The sequence below is a fragment of the Apus apus genome, chromosome 1 (assembly GCF_020740795.1).
Source record: "Apus apus isolate bApuApu2 chromosome 1, bApuApu2.pri.cur, whole genome shotgun sequence".
In the NCBI taxonomy this organism is placed as follows: domain Eukaryota; kingdom Metazoa; phylum Chordata; class Aves; order Apodiformes; family Apodidae; genus Apus; species Apus apus.
In genome coordinates this window covers 140,843,723-140,864,811 of record NC_067282.1, presented here as the reverse complement: position 1 = coordinate 140,864,811, position 21,089 = coordinate 140,843,723, and the positions used below count along the sequence as shown (strand labels likewise).

The window sequence follows — 21,089 nt, the reverse complement described above, 5'->3', positions numbered from 1 at the left end:
TTGTTAGGAAAGGGAGTCTGCTTGTCCAGACACTATTTATTGTGTAGTTGCTGCAATACCTTTTTGCCCAAGAACTGAAAACTACAAAGGTCCAAGTTAATGAACTGGATATCAACAGTGTGAGAGCAGTTCTCCTCCAAGGTGAAAATCTGTCCAACAGGCTGAATAAGGCCACATTTGCACTCTGAGTTAGGCAACAAAGGCTGATAGTGGAACCCCTGAAATCAAAAGGTGCTTCCTATAAATGCAGAGGCCTGTGTTACCATGGCTCAGTGCAGGGCGACAGTTTTAATGAGGCTGGATCTGGGAATTTTTTTTTCTCAGCTGAAAAGTGTTTTAGCTTCCTTGTGGCCAGAGGACAGGAAAAGATATTGCAGCAAAAAAACCTGTCGGCAACCAAGGCACTGCTTTTTGGCTTTATGCTCACTATGCAACCAGGCTTAAATGTTCTGAGAGCAAGTTCCATCAGCTTGTTTCCAGCCATGGTACGTCCTGAAATAGCAGACATCAGACCTATGACTGGTTCTTCAACCTAGCAGTGCTATTTTGGCAGCAGGCCCAGGGTTAAACTTAACAAGAATAATTTTCAGTCCTTGCTCTCCTGAAGGTCAGTGGCCCAAATGGTTGGATGTTTGTCTTAGCTGTTTCCGGACAAGGTCTGCATTTTGTAATGATAAGGCAAAATTCAAAGATCCTCATGTTGGCAATCTCTTGCTAACTCTAATTAGAAGGCATGTTTTTCCTGAATAAGGATGTCAGGATTTGGTCGCTGGCAATCTTTAATTGTTTTGACTGTTTTGAGCCAGGTGTTCTTTTGTTACTGCTATAAAGGCTCACTGCTCTGTTTTACCTCCAGTCCATGACTTTCCCAGGATAGTGCAGCTCTTTCTTAGCATTAAGCCTAGTTTACTAGAACTGCCCATTGCCAGGTGAGACTTTGAGGATCATTGAATTGCTCAGGTCACACAGAAGAAGCAGTCTCTTAGCAATAAGCCTGGCTTGCTCTGGCTTGCCAAATGCCTTCTGAGATGAGTCTCTTCCCCTCTAGAGCTCCCTCGAAAAGCTATCAGAGAGGTCAGCCACAAATTGGTCCCATTTTTTCTGCCAGACGTCTCTAGCTTTGGCTTTCTCATCCGGTAGCATGGCACTGTATCTGCGAGGAGAAGAAAAGTCACATCAGACAGGAGACAAGGGAGCAGCTATTTCAAAATTGGTGACCAAAACGAAAAGGCAGGAAGCTGCAACAGATCTATCCTTGCAGGATGTGCCTATGCCACACAGAGTAACATGGTGTAAAGAGCCTTGAGCTCCTGCTGGTTGGGCTCACACTGGGACAAGAAGCATCATGGCCATATCAACAGCTACCGAGTCTTGCACCATAAGGACAAACAGCTCAATCTGCAAAAGCTGGAGATTCTCTGGGCAGCACCTGGTGATTAGGACAGAAGAGACAGCGCTGCTGTTGCTTTCAGATATCCCTTGGCCTTGGTCCAGAATGGTAGGAAATAAGAGTATTGTCTGCCTGGCCAAGCAGGGACTTGGAATTGGCATGAGGACTGGCATGGGATTTGGCAAACAGACAAGAATCTAGGAATGTGCAGAAAGGCCCTGGGCATCGTATCTAAACTATTTTGGGATGTATATAGCTGTCCAGATAAACAGAAAAAATGGTTAAACACAACCAAACTACATGCTAGTAGATTCTTTCCTGTGTTTCCCCAGTGGGCCATTGCAAACACCAGAGCAAGTCAAATTTGAGCAGAAGTAGACAAGTGATAGAAAATTATAACATTTGTCTCATCCCCAGAATCAGGCACTGGAGACAACTTTGCAAAGGACTGAGAACGGAGGAATACACAAAGACAATGAGACAAAGGCACTCATAGGCACTGGCAGAGGAGCCTTTGGGGTCCCTGTGTACTGCCCTTGGAGTAGACCCACAAAGGAGACTTTGGAGTGATGGAAGCCCAGCTCATGTATTGGAAGAGATTCTGGGGCTAAACCCCAAATTCAGTGGGTTTCCAGGGAGCACACTGGTAGCCCATTAGAGTTACTATGATTAGACAAAACAGGTGAGGAACTTACTTTATGGAGTTGAGAGCAAGTTGTTTTAAGGTCCTCAGGTCAGCATTCATCCCTGCGATGGCCATGAATACCTCATAGAAGTCATAGGAGACTCCCTTTGCCCCAAAGATAGGGGGATCATCGGGACTGATCACAATAGGGTGTCCTTCAGCCATGAGGGCAGCCGCGGGGTGGCTCTGCAAGTCAGCTACCAGCAGCAGAACCTCAGTGGGAAAGGTGGAAGACAAAACCACATCAGGTTATTGCTGTAGCTACGTTTGCATTGTGGCACCTGTCACACTGCATACCTGCTTGTGTCAGCAGGGAGTCATCGGGGAGGAAGAGTCTCTGGAGGGCTGCTCAGAGCATGTTAGGTGTTCTGCTCTGAACTGCTGCAGGAGCAGCCTACTTGTCTCCATTGACTATCCAAGGAGATTGGTTTCTTAAATTAATCACCTAAGTCAAGGCTAGTGAGGTGAAAAACTTCTGTTTATTTGTAACAATTTGATTGTGAGAATTTTGGGAACAGTCTTTTGGTTATGCATTTGTCATGACACTTAGCAAAGGACATCTGGAGCTGGTATCAGAGTTCCTTCCCTCAAGGCTCACACCAGTATGTCTCTACCCCAGAGCATCCTTTCTGTTGTGCCCAGGGGACGATGGGCACCATGCTAATGTTGCAAAAGAGTCCCCCCTGGCTATGGATTCTACAAAAGCAAAGGACTCCAAGTTGCAGCCTCAGCTTCTCAGCCTTTGCCCCTCCTGGCTTTGGAGTATTTTCCATTACATCTCTTTAGGCACCTCCATGGCTCCAGGCCTCATCTCCACTAGGGACAACTGCCTTCCCAGGTTCCTCTGCATAGGAATTTAAATTGCAAGCCTCATGCATACACACCATGTGTCTATGTAGGAGACTGTAGGTCAATGTGGTGCAAAGAAAAACAAGCCAGCCTGCATGGGATGAAACATCTCACTGACTCCAGCTCCCTGCTGCTCCTAGGTGCTATGGTTAATCCCATTCCAGTGTTCCAGCCCCAAGACCTAAGCTTTTACCAACATACCTGGTTGGAGATGGGACAGACTTCCACAGGAGTATCCCTCTTCAGAGACAATTTTTTGGCTACTGGGTGTTTAACGAGAGCAAGTCCATGGCCAATCCGGCTGGTATTCAGTAGCAAAGCATCCAGCACATTATTGTCTGCAGAGGTGCCCTGCCAGTCTGAGCAGAGACAGGTAAGAATCACTGCAGTGCTGTGAGGAGACACATCTTCTCAAAGTGCTAGATGGTTTTGTTAATAAGTGTCTCAGTTGCAAGGTTACTCATGCCCTAAGTTACCACTTTGCAATTTCAGTGAAACAGGGATCCAGATTTGCCTGGGATATTGCCCAGCACAGAGATACCCACTCATCTCCAACTGGCTTTAGATGTCCACAGTATTGCTCTTACAGCTAAGCTAAACCATGCTGGTTTCTGTTCGTAGTTAAGGAAGACAAGTAATCATTTCTGGGAAATGGTTTATCTATTAGTATGAGATGTATCATGCTGTAGAAGTGCCTGTTACTGTCCATAGCTATAAAGGGAGCCTAGGGTAACAAGTTCACCCATAGACATCTTCTTTGTAGATGTTAATGTGATAAGGATGATGCATTAGTTAGACACAACTGTCATGCATGGTTAGGATAAATCTTATCCATATGGACTGAATAATACATGGCAAATAATAATACATTGCTGTGGTAATGAAGGGCAGCTACCAGTTACTTTGATGAGTGTATTCAGTTAAGACTTTAGGCTGGCTCAGACGTTCCTGCACCTTAAAAATGTTCCTGCACCTTAAAATGTAAAATAATGATTGAGGAATTCTGCTGCTACTGTGGACGGGAGGTAGGCACTGCTCCAAGGCGGAAATGGCTATGTTACACCAGCAATAACTCTTGCAGCATGACCCCGTGTTGCACACAGGGCAAAGACACTGAGCAACATGATGCCTACAGTCAAGAGATGGGAACAGGTTGAGGAGGTGCCATGTAGGAATGCAACAGCAATAAGCTGATACCAGGAGAAGCACAAGGAAAATTGATTACACACGTGAGTGTACACATCGCCCCAAATTATCTTGATACAGCCAGGCTTACTCCTTCTGTGATTTGCAAGACTTCACCTCTTGCCTTTGCAAGCAACAACAGGCCTTGAGTCCTCATGCTTACCAGTCTCCCCAGCATGGAAAAAGTATGGCAAGTTGACCCCAAGGGAATATGGGATGGTCAAGGCATCCTTCAGGTCCCACAAAGAATGACCTTCATCCTCGTTACCAACCTGGGGGAAAGAGGAAATGTATTTTTGAATGTGCTCTGGAAGATGGTGGGACTTACAGCTGTAAATCATCGAGGTGCCAGCTGTACTGAAATCACAATGCTCTAGGGTAGGGAGCTGATCCTTTCTGGGGATTTTGTCAATTACTCTCAGCAAAATCCTTAGCTGGAGGATTTGTGATTCATTTACACTGATTTCAGTACAGCAGCAGAGGACCTGGCTCAGTATGAAATATATGCCATATTATATATGTAATTTTATAGCACCTCTAGGGGTTAACTCAGAGCCACAGAAGAAATATGGTTACCAAGTCGAAGCCTGCCACGGTGTCTGGGAAGCGGGCTCTGAGTGCCATGGCAGTGACGATGGCTTCTTTAATCTGGGAAACATTCAGCATCCTAAAGAGCAAGAGAGAGAAAGCAGTGCAGAGGCTCACTCCCACAGGCCTGCCTTCTTTGGATTTGAGTTGTGAAATGGCGCCTCAAGGGGTATTTCTAAAATGCAAGTTGCTCCTGAATCTGACAACCAGCTTCAGGTCTCCAGAGTAACAGCAGTAGAAAATTGATATTATGAAAGGAAACCCCTGAATGACCAGGAAATGCCTGGCTAGACCCTGCTGTCACTTGAGTTGAGGCATGCTTGTCTAAGACTCACTGGCTTTTCCCATCTACCAAGCAGGGAACACAACAGCATCAAGATAAAATGTGTAATTTTTTCTCATTCAACTGTTTTGCTGGGAGATGGGACAGTAGTTGCATTTCTAAAGAGAGCTTTACATTTAGATTTCTTTCAGCCCTCTTGGACTTAAACATCACAGTGCATTTTACAGACAGAGTGTCCGTACCAAGCTGGCTAGAGGCAAGCCAGCCCTGAACTGGAAAGAATATAATGCAGAGCCAGAGTGAGTAAATGCTGCTGAAAGTTCTGTTATATTTGCTCAGGATCACCTCACATGACTTCGTGGCATCTGGCTGACTTGGAGACCAGCCTCGTGCCCGCCTGCGAACAGCAGCACGAACATACCGTACAAAGGCTGCCGGGAGAGCAGCTTTTGCAGGGACACAGGAGGACCTTTGCAATACTGAGTGCCCATACTCGGGCACTGTTCTCACTGCTCCAGCTTCTGCAGAGAGGAGGAGTATGTCCAGGCTCGGGAAGAGAGAATGCACAGCTTGAACACATGCACGCAAGCAGCCCTCCCCTCGGTCATTCCCACACCCAGGGCTCAGGCACCTGCCTCCCCATTGCACGCCATAAGCTAACCCTGGTCACATTGCACATACGCAGACTTACATAGATCATTTCTCATCCCCAGCCTTTTACATGTGCCAGGGGATGCTTTGGGAGTCAGTACTTTGGGTGTGATGGAACATGCAGGGGTTGCTGACCAAGTGTAGCACTTCAGCCCAGCCCTCAGCATTGCTTCTCTTGGCACTGCCTGGACCCCTCTCTCCCCACTGCTGCCAGCCACACACAGGAGGTTTTAGCCCTGCTCATCCTCTACCTATGTGCTGTAAATATAATCTTGGCTCCAAGAAAGTCAGGATGCTCCTTTACAAACTGCCTGGTGACTTCTCGATAGGTTGCCACAGACCATGATTTATTGTGCCGGGTGCCATCCAATTCATACACCTGCAAGAGGAAAAGGACATAGTAAACACAAGTTGAAAGGGGTGTTTTATTGGAGGGTGGGAGAAATGAACTGAAGAAAGCCTTGGGAGAAGCAATGTGCTGCAGTCCTGGCAACAGGGCAGAAAAAAGCAGTTAAATCTGTGCAGAACATTTTCTGCTATGAAGTCTTTACCAGCCTGGCAGCAGTCAAGGAGTGGTTTTCCTTCTTCCTTTGTGATACAAGAGACAAGTTCCTCCATGTTCAGACATGGCAAGCAAGTGCCCTTGAGTACCCAGAGGAGACCATGACCTCTTACTCATGTCTGTATCAAATGCCGGACTGTTTTGTCCAGCCGTCTGGCAGCTCACACACGCTCTGTGCCTTGCAGTGGCAGTCTGTCAGCCAAGGCAGCCCCAAGGCACATGAGAGCTGAGCTCCATAAACTCCCAGCTGGGCTGGACTTCTGCTCCCCTCTGCCAGCGATTTGCTCTGTGACCTTGAGTCAGTCTTTTAGTCTCACCAGGCTTTCCCAGTACTCTGGCTGCAAACTGGAAAAAATAATCCTTTTGGCATGCTCTGTCTCATCAACTCACTTCATGAGTTCCTCACTACCAGGGATATACAGCAGGGGTGTAGACCCATCATGCCCCAGGCAATACCAACCTACAGAGGCCTTGCCTGGAGTTGCTCACAAGCAGTGGCTGAAATCACTCCCTCTGTTCTTGTCCTTCTCACTTTCTTTTTCACCCTTCTGCTTTACCCTTCAACTGGTCCACTCCACCTTCTTCCTTCCCCTCCAGTGCCGCCCCTTGCAGCAATGCTCCTCATCCCTCTTGCAGGCACACACGCAGAGGGAGTTTTCCCCTGCAGCAACCCATGGGAATGTGAGACTTCACACAGCTGAACTTGAAAACACAGCTGGCTTTGGGGGGCTTTTCTGCAGTGTTTGCTGTTTTGCACTAAATCCTGACTTTCATTTACTTTACTTCAGGGGCTGCTTCTGGCAGGCTTTGCTGCACGGTGAGCTTTTGCAGAATGTCAGTGCTGTTGTCCCAGCTTTATAGAGGACCTCCAGCCAAACCAAGCGTTTGACCTCCAGCCCCTCACAGCCCCTCAGCACTCCCTGGGCTTACAGGCAGCCAGCCTGCCTGTACCTCACAGCAAGCTGAACTGCTGGGTACAAGCAAGCCCGAGGGCTCTGGAGCCAGAGTTAGGGGCTGGATGGGAAGCAAATCTTCCCTGCCAAGCCACTCTTCAAAAGACATTACAACCATGTCTAAGGGCTGCTGGTAAATGCAGGGTATTTTCCAGTCAGGCCCACACACTCGTATCATCACAGATACTCTTGGCCCGGAAACCTGTGTGACCTGGGGGGCTGCCAGCATTCTTGCTGTCTCACAGCACAGGAATTTTGACGTTGCTGTTATTTTCTCTTTCCAGGTACCCCAAAGACAGATTGTGACGGAGTTCAGAGCAACTGGCTCATGACCAACCCCCAGGAAAGTAAAGATATGTATAAGCTTTGTGGTCTTCTCCTCTTTTTTTTTTTTTTTTTTTTTTTTTGTCTCCAATACACCCTTTTAATCTCAGGCATGATGAGTGCCAGCCTGCAGCCCTGACACTGAGCCATATTGTGCTATGGCAGCAGCCTGAGCCACAACAGGGCAGGGTTAGCTGCCCTGCTGCCCAGCTGTTGAAGGGAGAAGCATGCACAAAGTCAGATCAGCCTCCATATTTGTCACACCACCTGCCTGTCTGCTGACAGGATGGCTGCGGAGGCCTGCCCAGCAGCAGTGGTGGTTGCTGGGTCACAGACATTCATCTGCAGCTGGCTGGAGCCCACCAGCAATTGCATGCAAGGCAAATGATTTAAGGAAGTTGCTGGCAGGCACGTTTGGGAGTCAGGCCACCAGCAAGACATCAGCATGGCTGCTCTATCTGGTGGACACCATGGTGCCAGCAGCAAGCTGCTGCCTGCATTCCCATGCACAACTCGCCACCACTGCCTGGTCCTGCAGGTGCTGCCAGATGTACCTTACACAGCAGCATCATTCCTGTTGCAATGGACTGTTAAGAATACAGAGGCAGGTGGTGTAGCAAGGAGCAGTGCCCAGGTTCATTTGTTCCAGTAAGGCATCTTCCTCTCTGACAGAGCTCCCACCCACATGCCACGCTCCTTGCAGCTGGGCTGGAGAACTGTATGGAGCAGGTGTGCCTGCTGTGTAGAAACTGCCACTGAGAAAGTGATAACCATTATAGCCAAAGAACAATGGGTGGGGTCTGCTGGTGTTTGGGAAGGCATTGGGGCAGCATAGGATTATAGGGCAACCTGAGCAGCTCCAGGTAATATACAGGGAGAAAGGCTATAACTATCACCAAGATATTTTAGCATTAGTGGTGATGAAAGGAGCAATTCAAACTTCACATACATAGCCAAAATTTTAGCTTGTCTGCAAACTATGAAATACTCTGCTTTGCCAATCAGTTTACTAGCCTGTTCAGATAAATTCTTCTGAAATAAGCCACGGATTTAAAATAACATAGCTATTCCAGAATAAGGCTCTATTCAAGATGAGAAGTTGTCCCAGAAGAGCCAACAGGTGATTCTGGTGCAGAAAAAATCTGAGATACATCTTCCCAACCAGCAAGATTTTGACACAGCTCCCAGTCAGGCTGTACAATGGAGTTTTGTACCGTTGCCACAGTTAGTATCTTCCTTAGCCATTAAGAACAAAGCGTCTCTCACTTTCAAGCCCTTGCCTATGCAAATCTCCAACAAAGACCTTTGAATATGATCAAGGTTTTCCAGCATCCTTAGAAGGGCAGGTATGCAAACATCCAAAAAATAAATTCAAGATAGGGCTTGAGAAAAGTTATGGAGAATACTATAGAAGCCAAAAAATACGTACCGTAGGCAGGATGGCTCTTATCTCGACATACTGTACATTATCTTCATAGAGCTCCAGCAGCCCCTGGTAGAAATAGGCCTTGAACACAGGTGCATAGCAGATAAGTCCAGAGGCAATGAGAAAGACTTCTTCAAATCTTTTCCAGATGAAAGTCTGAGAAGGGTAGGCCAGCTCAGGGGTCTCTGTCACCAGGGTCAAGTTTCTCAGCAAGCTGTAGAAAAGGGTAAAGAGAAGAGGAGGAATGAGAAGAACATGGCAACTGGCTTTCAGCATGCAAAAAAGCCCTGGCTGGCAGCTGGGTGTTCAGTACAGGAGGAAATAGGTTTCCTCCAAGATAGGTGTGAGTTTCATTGTCAGCAACCAAGTTTTGTGGACATGACACTCTACAGCCTTCATGCTCTGGGCTGCAGCAGGGCAGTGGCTGTGCTGAAGAAGGCACATGTTCTTTGGGCAGGACCTAGACAAGGTGCAGAGACATTCCTGCCACAATAAGGGACTAGGATCTAACTCAGAGCCTGTAGGAGCTGCAGTACAACGGGCCCAACAATGTGTGGTGCAACTAGAAAGCATTCAGGTAATTTTTCTGCCACCTGCTCACTAAGTCTATAACTTGACCTTGTACTATATATTGTCAAAATATGTCATCTAATATAAATGAAGGAAATTATTGTGAATCAGAAGTCCTTTCTCCCTCAGTGGACCAAACCCAATATCCTGCCTGCCTTGCAGACAACTTCTTCAGATTCATCTGCTGGGAACAACTGATAAGAATTGCAGGTCCTGACTTTTCCTTAGTGAGAAGGAAACATTTATTTCTTCCATAGGCTCAGGTGGTGTATAAGCTTCTTTCAGAAATCCAAAGAGGTGGTGGGTAGTTTTGTCAAGCAGAGTTTCAGGGAGCCAGTAATAGCAAGATTATCTAGTTGTGGGCTACATCTTGCACTCAGGACAGGGTGAGCATCTGTGCTGCAACTGTCCTCTGACAAGCTTATAGCCTTCATCCCGCCCAAAGCCTTGCCTCTGGCAACAGCTCTCCTCCAACTGCTGGTGGCCGCCTGAAGAGGAGCTCATAATAAATTTTCCAGGCCGGTTGGCAAAGTCTAAATGGCAATACAGGGATAATTAACTTCATTCCTGGGTGGACAAACTGAAGCCATTGCAGTAAGCTACAGAGGTGGTTGCTTGCAGGGAGGTGGGCTTACCAGTCTGGCCAGGCCTGATGCTTATCTAGCATCAGGGACTAAGCAGGTTCAGAAATAAATGCCTTCAACCATGCTTCATCTTTCACCCAATTATATTGTTTCCTCTTGGTAACAGCTACTAATCTTTAATAATGTTTTTTGTTTGATGTCTTGGCCCCCATTCTCATGCAGTGCTCGGCTCTGTTATATGGGAGGTGTGGGTTTGATTTGTGCTCTTATTATCTTCTTCCAGGAGACTTCTGTGGATGGAACTAAAAACCTCCCTGCCGCAGATGTAAAATGTGATCTGGTCCAAACTCATAAACTAAGACTTCTCAGGCAGGGACATTCCTTTTGAGTCACTCCATCCTACCCATGAAGCAGAGCCCATCCTCTCAGCATTTGCCTGCTGTTTCACTCTCCAAGGACCACCTTCCAGCAGCTACAGTTTAATTTCTTCTTCACTCTGTTAATTTCTTTGCTGGGAGCAATTTTAGAAGCAAAACTGTACATGAAGAGATGCTCGTGCCCCATTAAGGATGAGATTTTAAATGCTCAACAGCCAGGAAAATTCACAGTTAAGGTTTCCACAGCAACTCCCTCTACCCTCCTCCGCATTACAATAGGGGCTTTGGTGCCATTATCACAGGACACTGGGGGACCCCAGCTACTGGTCAGTAATCCATGCAACCGAAGGGGGCTGAGCTGGACCATGGCAGGGGCAGGCAGCGTTTCCAGCAGGCAGTGGGGAGCGCACAGCAGCGGGAGACACCACAGCCTCACCCTAGAAACCAGGAATGCAGGAGCCAGGGGCATCATGAAGGTGCTGATCCAACTGCTGGAGCTGTGGACGAGGCCAGCTGCCAGCGGAAAGGCTGCGCTGCAGCTCAGCAGGGACGGGAGAGGAAGTTTCATGTGGGAAGAGCTGGGGAAAAGAGACTTTTCCGCTCCCCTCCTGGCCACAGGGCAGCTCCTCGCCAAGCCCACATACCAGCGGTAGCACCTGCCTGAAGCTGAGAGCCGAGCGGGGCTGTTCCCACCAGCCCTGCAAGCTCCTAGGGAAAAAAAACCTCCCTGTGGATCAAAAGGCCATGCAAGCCTGTTCTCGCCACCCCACGCAGCTCCGTTTCAGATAAGGAAGGGTGGTTAGTTGGGCTCCCACTGCCTTCTCCCTTTGTCCTGTGAGAAGTCGGCTCCTCCAGCAATGAGCGTGCACAGGGCTTCCCTCCCTGCCCTTAAATCTAGCTGTACAAACTTGTGGTTGTTTACTTAGCCTGTGCTCTTGGGCTAGAAACATCAATAAATCCCCACGCTGCCCAGCTCCTAAAAGCACATAAATCAAGTCGTGCTTTTTTTATAATCCCCTTCCCTTTGAGACTGATTATTGATCCCTATAGCTGTCGAAGATTTATTGCGTCATAGCGATCCATCCTTGATAACTGGATAATCTCCTAGGGGTTCAGGGGCTTTTGTCATCAGCAGCTCATGCAGATGAAGCAAAGCTTCATAAACACATTTTTTGCTTCTTTTCTGGAATGGGCCCTCGACAGTGATCAGGTGCAGACTACAAATAGCCTTCCATGTCATGTCATATATGCACTGAACAATGCTATTGCAATCCATATGCCCAAAGGGGCACAGATAAAATGACCAGCTAAGGATTACTTATTTTCAGCTGTCATTTTGCTTTCTCTTTTCCTGTTTTGTTTTTCCCCCAACTGCTTTGCTTTCTTGTGCTATATAATGCAGAAGCAAAGGGTTTTGTTGCCTTGTTTTTAAAGGGATTCTTTTTCTTGCTTCTTTTTCTGTTCTCGATGGGTAATTATACCCCTCTCCTCACCATAGTATCTGAATGTCTTCCAGTGGTGCATTAAATAGTGTGACTAACATCTGTCACATGTGGTTCATTCGCTTTCTCTCTCTCTCGTCCCCTCTTCTTCTCCTCCCCAAGGGGAGACTTGTAGAGGGAGCAGAGTGCTTTGTTTCTGTAGTGGATTTTTATTCTCTCTCTCTTTTTTTTTTAAATTTTTTTTTTCTCCCTTGTAATGCACACACTGCCCAGTTTCTCTGTGAGATAAGGCAGTTGGGGGACACAGAGGGGAAGGTGATGGTGGTCCGGGCAGCCGTTAGTGCCCAGGGGAGTTGTCCCTGTAGCCTCGGCCATGGTGTCAGCTCCCTCACAGATGATTTCATCCTGGTGATAGAAAGCTCCACTGGGCTGCTGGAGCTGTGCTGCTGGCCACAGCCTTAATCCTCAGGCTGCTGGCGGGGGAGGGTGTGCAGTGGTATTTTGCAAATATCTGGAATGTCAACGTTGTTTCTCTAAATATCTAGGGCCAGGCTCTTGCCTTAGAGGCTGTGGCCATTATGTTGCATCTTGAGGAAAAAAAATTGCATTCTCCTATATTGTAACAGATTGTAAAGTAAATAAATTGAGATTTTTTTTCTTCTAAGTCTCAAAGCAAAATTCCCTTCCTTTCACTGTCTCCTGGCCCATGGTCTCCTGACTCTCATAATAGCATCCTTTTGGAAGCCCACCAATAACAGAATACTCTGGGGTCTTGGCTCATAGGATGTGAGTTTTGAATAGGAATGATTAAACCTTCTTTTGAGGGAAACAAACAAAAAGACTTCCTTCCAAAACACACACCCATACGTAGGCATATGTACCTAAAAATGCAAACAGCAAAAACGTAATGCAGTTACCTCTTTCCCTCACCCCTTCCTGGCCAGGAATGCACTTAGGTGAAAGAGGAGCAGCCTCTCAGAAACATTCCCGTTGTTCCCTTCACATTTGCTGATCTACCCTGTCTTGCATGAAAGCCCTTCCCTGCTGCCATATTCCCTTGATACTTTCTTGAAACCACCCAACTATCCATCCGTTCCTTCCTCTGACATCTGCTTTCTCTCAGTTTGTCAGTACTCAAGGGCAAAGAAGAGTGCAGGAAAGAGGTAGCCTGGGATGCACATGTTCAAGAGACTGGGAGAGTTTCCAGAAACTGAGAAGCAGAACAGATTGGGGCCTATTCCTGGCTAGAGACCTATTTCCAGGCGGCCAAAAAACATTCCTAACCCCTAGACTAGTACCCAGGGATTAGACAAAAATAGGAGGGGAAGCGCCTCAATGTGGCTGTTGTTCATGTGTTTGCAAATTATGTTCAATGACTCCCCTGTGATTTTGTGGTGATGGGCATAGAAGGGCAACAAATGAAGGGCAACATAGTCAAATGAGTAAGTCTGATCACCCAGGATGCAAGAGATCCAAGTTTGTACTTGGCTGTAGCACACATTTGCTGAGGAAAATCACCTAATTGGTCTCTGCCTTGGTTTCCCCTTTGCTTTTGGGGAGGTCCTTGTTGTGGGGTCTGTCTTGTGTCCCTGTGCAGTGCCTGCCACTTTGAAGTCCTGCTCTGACTTGTGGCTACTAGACGTTGCCAGACAACTAATACAAAAGAAGAGGAATGTGATAACACTGCCTCTGAAAAGTAGTGGTGTTCCCAAACAGGACCATAGGGAACCAAGGAGCAGCTCCACCCACCCAGGTGTACAGGGTGGCATGGCCTCTAGCCCCAGCCAGAAAGAGATGTCAGTCTATGGAAGTACAAGCAAAACCAAATACAACAAAGGGTTGGTCCTGAGGCAGTTCTGAAATACTCGGTGTGATTGCTTGGGCTTGAAGGAAGTGAAGCTGTTTCAAAATCCAGTCTCTTGCACATTATTTATGGGTCTCCTGGTGGGGATGAAGAGAGCTGGTGCCACAATATTTCCCTCATCATCACTCCCAGTGGAAATGGAAGGGAGCTAATGGAGAACCAGTTTTCTCTTTGGAAGGTGTAAGTGACTTCTCACTGGATCTTATTTATTCTGTCATATGTCAGGGCAGTTGAGCCTCGGAGCACAAAAAGGCAGGAACCTTGGGACTGGCACTACCTTCTCCTTCTCTTGTGGAAGTGCTGGAGTGTGGCAGTGAATGCCCTGGAGAGTCAGTTTCCCTCTGCCTTGCCTCTTCATGTGGTTGGAGAGGGAAGGCAATACCATGCCAAAGGTCTGGCAGCTCCTCAGCCCAGCCTGACCTCCTTCCCAGATCTGTAGAGCCCAGAGCCCAGACAGCTTCCAGGTGAAGGGGATATCAGCTCTCTAAGTGTTAATAGGTCTCTATTTAAGAACACACACCCTTACTGAAGAGCACTACAGTAAAAATCCATGAAGATTCACTTAGGAAATGCCATGATTACAGTCACCCATATCATCTTAATCCAGCCTTCCCCTTGTATGTCAGCATGGCAATACTGTCTTTAATTACATGACACCCCGCAGTATTTTTTCCCATGGGATCCCAGTCCCCTGGAGCGCTGAGGACAGCAGTGCCCTCTGGGTGGATCACTACTCAGTATTTTCCTTTGTCCTCATCACTCAGTGTCTGACTCCATGCATTATTTAGCTTGCTCTCTCCAGCCCACCACACACCATGCAGAACTACATGCTTCCTCCTGACCTTTTTGGCAGGATTTTTCCCTGGGATCCACAGCCCCTGGATGGGGAGACATGGTTCCCTAATTCTAATACCACTGGCTGGAGAGGGAACCAAACCATTCCCATCCACAAGTAAGTGATTAAATGGTTAAGTGGCTGCTGAGCAGCCAACTAACACCTGGTCCTGATAAAAGGCTGCCAGCAGCAAAGGGTGAGGAGCTCCTGGAAGAGAGTGAGTGATGCCTTGGGGAACTATCTGAGGTGTGAGCTCCTGGACAGGCATAGGGGGCCTCCCCCAAAATGGGAGAAGCTTTGTTAGCAGAAGGGTGTCAAGGGAGGAGTGCTACCAGGGAGGACCTGTGTGCAGGGTTTGTTGGCTCAGCCAGTGCCCAGGCTGAGACCTAACCTATTGTCTGAGGGTAGGAGGGCATGTTGCAGTTCTTGGTGCCTGAGGGTCCTCTTGAGAATGAGTGTCTCATCCCCATACTTCAGTGTGGTGAGTACTAGTGGGGTTTTGAAGAGAGCTCTCAGAAAACAAGAATGGGGAGGCTGGGTTGGGGGATTTTTTTGGGGTTGCTCTGGGGTTTTTTTGTGAGTGTGTTAACTAACATAAATAGTTTGCCCAAGATGATGACTTCACAAATGCCTTCTTTGCTGTTGGGGAGAGCCTGTTCCTCAGTTACCTGACTTCCTTATCCTGTTCCAGGGCACCTCAATGGATAAGGCAAGGCCTTTCACAATGCAGCCCTGTCCCATTTTGGGAGCAAATCTAGCCTGGGTGCTGAGGAGTGGTGGGGGCAGGTCACATAAATTTACTTAAGCCCCTGTCTTCAGCATGTCTGTGCGAAGGACCAGAGTGAGCATGCACAGGAAACTTCAATTTTTATGGTTTCTGACTCTGGTGTACTCAATGCTGCAACCTTGAAAGTCTTATATTACTATTGGCTTGTTCTGTGTATGCAGCCCTAAACAGTTTCCCACTTTCAGAGCAGCAAGCAAATGGGAAAGTTGGACCAGAATGATCCTGCTGGATACACAAGGCTATTGTGAAGTACTGCCAGGCTTACAACTCCCTCTTCACTCACCTGCTATCAAACTCAGTCACATTGTGCAGCTGTTTACGGTAGGTCTCCAGCAAAACCCACTGGGAACACTGGGCTGGTACTGGGTGAGGAGGGTGAGGCTTGGAAAAGTGAAATCGAACGGTGCCTGTGTTGGTGAAGCAGATGTAGCAGTTGGGGAGGTAGGTGGCATTGTACACCAGCCAGTCCACGCTCAGGATGGCATAGTCGTGCAGGTGTAAGACAGCACCTGGTGGGAAGAAAAGTATATCCCAATGACACAAGGTGGTTGAAAAGAAGGAATGGAGTTTTAATGTGATAATATTTAAAGTCTGGCTATCCAGGGGCATCTGGAAGTGCTTCTAAATAGCTGTGAGTGACCTCTCCAAGCTGAGAGATGGAGTAGCTACTCTGCCTCCCCCATGCTGGGGTATGTGGCCCCCTCCACATCAAACATGGGGCAGGCAGAGTGTGACTGCTCCCTGGGAGCAAAGGGAGGGAGGAAATCAATAGGGAGCTCTGCTTCTCCACTGGGATGAAAAATACTCCAAGATATTAAAGGTCTTTTAGACAGACTTTGCTGTGAGCTGGCTCAGGCCCCACTGATTTAAAGAGGAACTCACACAGTAGGCAGCAGTTTACAAGGCATGCTGGCTGAGTGGCAGACCTGAAGCAAGCCTCTGTATCTGTGCTGTTTGAATCCCAGCCTCTTTTTTTTTTTTTGTGGTTTTTTTGTTGGTTTTGTTTTTGTTTTGGTTTTTTTGTGTTTGGTTTGTTTTCTTTTTTTTATCTGGTCTGTCTCTTCTGTCATCTCTTTGAAACTCTGGCATACACCAAAATCCTAGGCCATGGCACACCGGGGAATTGTACTCAGATGCAGAAGTATCATCTATTTCTATCCCTTATCAAAAGTGTGCTTGCTTACATTGTACATCTGTTGCTGGTCAGCATAAAGGGTCTTTGGGATGCTCTGTTATTGTGCAGTATGTTGACAACTGCCAGTCTTCCTGGCGTAGGAAGCATCCTCTGCATAGGAAGCATCCTCTGCATGCTCACCTTCCTCAGCCCATCTTTTCATTTTGCTAAAATCTCTCCTTTTGCAAAGACTTCTTCTGTTATTTGTGCTTGAACTAAACTTCACCTTTGTTAAGGAAAGATACTGTGAGAGAGCTGAAGTCTTACATGTATGTATTTTACTAGCCTAGGGGAGACCTCATAGTCAAAATAGCTTTGATGCCCTTAGTGGAGGGAAAAGGGAGAACATGAGGAGGAGGAACAAAACAAGACTGGTATGCATGTGACATTAGGCAAAATTCAAGACTACAATCTATAGTGGACTAATCTAATACAGGCTGTAATGCCTATAATCTCACTATAGAGGGTCTGAGTGTTTAGATGCTGGGCAACTGTGGTTACTGCTCTCACCAGAGCTATTTTGACAGAATAGACATGCCACAGATGTCTAGATCACTTTCCTGTGTGAACAGCAACAGAAATTACAATAGTCCTTGAAACAACAGCAATTGCCCAAGGGCTCTGATCAAGACTGAGCACTCTAAAACTCAGTTCTACTGAAAGAGTTAAAAGGATGTGATCTCGGCCCTAAAAGCTTACAGCTCTCGCAAAGATTCTGAGAACCTATTTTGGCATCTCCTGGATTGAAAAGTTAATTGTTTTTGTTTTGATTTCTTCCTCATATCAAAGGTACTCCATTGAAGAGGAGGGTACTTTTAAATTCCTTATTGTTCAATTCAGCAATGAAAGGGTAATGCACACTCTGACATGCCAGTCATTTTTGGTAATGGATTAGAAAGCTGCAAGCCAGGGATCCTCATCCTGCACCAGAGGCTGGGAAGTGAGGAAGATAGCTCTTATCCATGAGCCAGTGTCACAGCCTTTCAAGTAAAATATGCTTCTGTGAAGGAACTCGCTTCCAAAATCTTCAAAAGCAGGTCACCAACCTATTTCCAGGCAGGTATGTGGACAAGGTGATAGGACTCTGTATCTAAAGAGACAACACCTGGAAGTGTGGACATAGTGTCATGGGGGTATTGGCAATGTCTGCTGCAACTGTCTTCTATCTTTAGTTGAAGAAGGCACCTTGTTCAAATTCTTCCTTACTGAACCAAAGATGCAGAGGGAGAAACTTATCAGGTAGGAGTCAAGGCCTTCCTCTTGTGATCATCTGAACCTCTTGCTTCTCCACTGAACTGTCAGTGGCTAAGGGACATGGACACAAGCTTCCTGCTACATATCATAGATGACTTGGACTTCCACTTGGCTAAAAATCTTCTCTCCTTCTTTCCATCACAACCGGGAATACTGAGCTTTCAAATGCTGCTGTATCCCACCTGCTCATCAGAGGATGCACAAGGTGATGTGGTAAAGATATTGGACAAATTTATGCCATTATTTAACCTAGAATGTTTCAAATGCCTTAAAAACTTGGTATAGGGTTGGTTTGGTATAGGGCATAGCAGCACAATAGAACAGAGCTTGCTGCACCACAGGAAAGGAATGACATCTCTAAACTAAAGACAAGAGGAGAAATGCCTGCCCTGATAAGCAGAGATGTCCTGTAAGTGCACAGAAGATAACCTGATTAAGAAAGACTAAGTGAGGGAATGCAACAGGTTCTTTATCATGTTCTGAAGGCCACATCAACACAGGCTTGACTTCCATTCCACAAGTCAAAAATCTTGCTATGTTGGAGGAAGCACCTTCCTCTAGTGCCCCCAGACTGTCTAGTGGACTTCCAGCCCTGCTACAAAACCACCTGCCCAAAAACTTATTGGGACATACAGCATTTTTGGCCAAGAATTGGGCTAAGGCAAGGCTGGTAGCACACCTGTGGTATGCATGGAAAAAGGATAGGCCCTGGCTGGAACATGCTGAACAAATATGAGCATTCAATGTCTTGTTATCTTTGCTTCCTCTGCCTTTTCTCCACACTTGAAAGGCTCAAGGTTCCATATTGTAATTACAGCAAATGCTACAATTGCTGGAAATGTGTATTCATTCAATTCATCCCCCTCTTCCTCTCTCTCTTGTCCCATACCCAATCTCAGAGGCCGGGCTCTTCCTGGAACGCAGCAAGCATAATTTACAGCTCTCAAGCTTGCCTTAAACCACAGGTCTGCCACGTTTCCTCATGCTTTGTCCCAGCTCTGGCACAGAAAGCAAAAGACAAGAGGAGGATGGCTACGACCAGCAGTCCTCAGGCCAGGCCTACCTTTGGGCATGCGCTTTAAGATGCGGAACACCGTGCTCCCATCAATGAGGCCTTTCGCCCGAAAGAAGTGCATGCTTGGAGGAAACTGTCCTGTAGCCATGGCTGATGCAACCTCCTCCTTCTTGAGGTTTACAAGCTTTGTACTGAGTTGCTCTTCCTGTCTACTCAGCACCAAATTGCCACCTGTCTGATGGGCTTTCTCCTCCTGCATTAGGGAGTCCCGGTCCTTCCAGAGTGGGATGGAAAGGCAGAGAGAAGCCAAAGTCAGGAGCAGGTATACCAGTCCTGTGCCTTGCCCAGGTGGAAGCTTCATCTTAGCACTGCCCCTGTGAGGGAATAAAAGAAAATTGGAGCACTAGTACAGGTCAGAAGGTGACATCTTAACATCATACTGCTGACTGTAAAAGTAGTGGATTAACTGGGTGTTCATTACCAGGGGAGCATTTGGTACCAGTGTCCCCTGTATTTAGGGCTATGCATTCATGCACTCCCTATGATCCTGTCTGCACACAGCAAGACTGTGGGCAGGATGGAGAGGACATGTTGCTCCCCAAATCAGGCTGGCAGCACATCACACAGACCTGCAACCTGGCAAAGGTTTCTCCCTGGAACAGGGGAATGGTGAGGTCAGGAGTCTAGCTTGCAAGCTGTGATGGAGCCCCTCAGAATAAGGGGTGCTGGTGACAAGGTGCTTCCTCTGCTGCCAGCATCCCAGGGAGGGAAGCAGGGGGCCATAGCACTTGAGGTGCTTTTGTTTTCTGTGAGAGCTAATCGGAGCCTGATTCCCTGCAGTCAGGACCTTGTTGCACTCCTATAGTATATTCAGTCTATCAGAGGGGTTAATTTATGTGCAGAAAACCCCTGGCTTCCCCTGCAGTGCAGAGGCATGTCCCTTCCTTGCAATCCCAGAAGGAAGAGGATGGAAAGGAGGCGATGGGAGTAGTAAGAAATCACAGGAGACAGGCACATGTGAACTCTGAGATCTCTGCCCTTCCCAAAAAAAGCACAGCTGCAATATAATCCTTCAACACCAGGCTTTAGTGACCCTCCACGCCAATCCCTCCAGACCAAAGCAGGCTGGAGAAAGGCTCAACGTTTTGCAGCGGTCCCCTGTGATTTACATAGTGAGCCCCTGCTTGCACACGTGCTCTCCGCTGCCAGCCTCTCCTCCGCCCTTAGTGCCTCCAGCCCCCTCAGCCTCCGCCCCATCAGTGAGTCCCAGGAGATGAAGATGTGCTGGGGGAGCAATCTGCTGGGCACAGAGGTGGGGGAGGCGAGTTAGCCGCAGCCCCGCGTCAGGCCTGGCTCTGAACTTAGCGACACAAACATCTGAGAAGGCGCTATCTTATCCCTGGTGAGAGTGACTCACTTACTGTTAACTTTCCTCCTCCTTGCATCCAGAGCTCATCCAGCTGCCGCCCGAAAGAGCAGGGAACAGTTACCTCCCTTGCAAGCCGGCTCTGTCCCAGCAGAGATAAAGCCGCAGGATCCGTCCCAGCGGTGCAGGGCAGGGGACCCGCCGGCGCACACAGTTCCTCTTCCTGCTGTCGCTCCGGCTTGCTCAGCTTTTATTTATCCCCGTCCCCACCACTTCATGAATATATAAAGAGGAGGAGGAGGCACGGGAAGTTATGAGAAAGCGGGACACGGACAGGCGGCTGGAGGGAGCTGGGCTGGGAACCAGGGGGCCAAAGCAGCGGGGCCGGCTGGTGGGAGCCCTTCCAGCTTCCCCCACAGAATGGGGCCGGAGACTTTAACTCATCTCTGCAGCCCTCCCCCCGACACTGCAAACTCTACTTACTGACGCGTTTTTACCTGAGAAAGCAGCCGTATGTTCAAGTTGTTTTAAAATGTTTTGCCCAGCCCTTGCAGACCAGGCAGGCATCGATCTGACTGACTGCGCCGGGCACACGGGGCTAAACTTGCTCCTGGGGACTCCATCGGGGAGAGGTGGGCATGGTCTGGATTTATTTCTTTAAAAATGTACTTCTTTATTTTAAAATCACAACAAGTATTGTAATTTCACGGTTTTATTTTGCACAGTTGAATGGACTGAGTTTTAGAATTATTTAAAACAGATGTTACATAAGCAGCTTCCAGTGGAGAACAAAGTCCATTTGGTTTAATTTAATCAAAATGTTAACAATTTTAATTCTTCTAATAAAAAAGAAAGATCCTGTAAGCCAAAGCTATGGGAAACAACCCACAGCAGTCACAAAGAGTGTTTTTGAGGCAGAAAAGGT

General features: G+C 47.5%; 1 protein-coding gene across 3 annotated transcripts; it reads right to left on the bottom strand.

Annotated features, from left to right (window-relative positions):
- Positions 1-761: 761 nt before the first annotated feature.
- On the bottom strand, positions 762-20,378 carry ADA2 (adenosine deaminase 2). 3 transcript variants are annotated; one of them, XM_051608024.1, is made up of 10 exons: positions 20,216-20,378; positions 18,847-19,172; positions 15,639-15,864; positions 8,900-9,110; positions 5,883-6,010; positions 4,686-4,776; positions 4,273-4,381; positions 3,126-3,283; positions 2,086-2,288; positions 762-1,153 (listed from the first exon to the last, which is right to left on the bottom strand). In XM_051608024.1, the coding sequence occupies exons 2-10, from the start codon at positions 19,157-19,159 to the stop codon at positions 1,045-1,047; spliced, it is 1,548 nt and encodes a 515-aa protein (XP_051463984.1). In that variant the 5' UTR covers positions 19,160-19,172; positions 20,216-20,378; the 3' UTR covers positions 762-1,044. The 3 variants fall into 3 exon arrangements, with proteins under 3 accessions (XP_051463984.1, XP_051463974.1, XP_051463993.1); XM_051608014.1 differs by having other exon boundaries at positions 20,220-20,378; XM_051608033.1 differs by lacking the exon at positions 762-1,153 and having other exon boundaries at positions 2,082-2,288; positions 20,220-20,378.
- Positions 20,379-21,089: the final 711 nt, after the last annotated feature.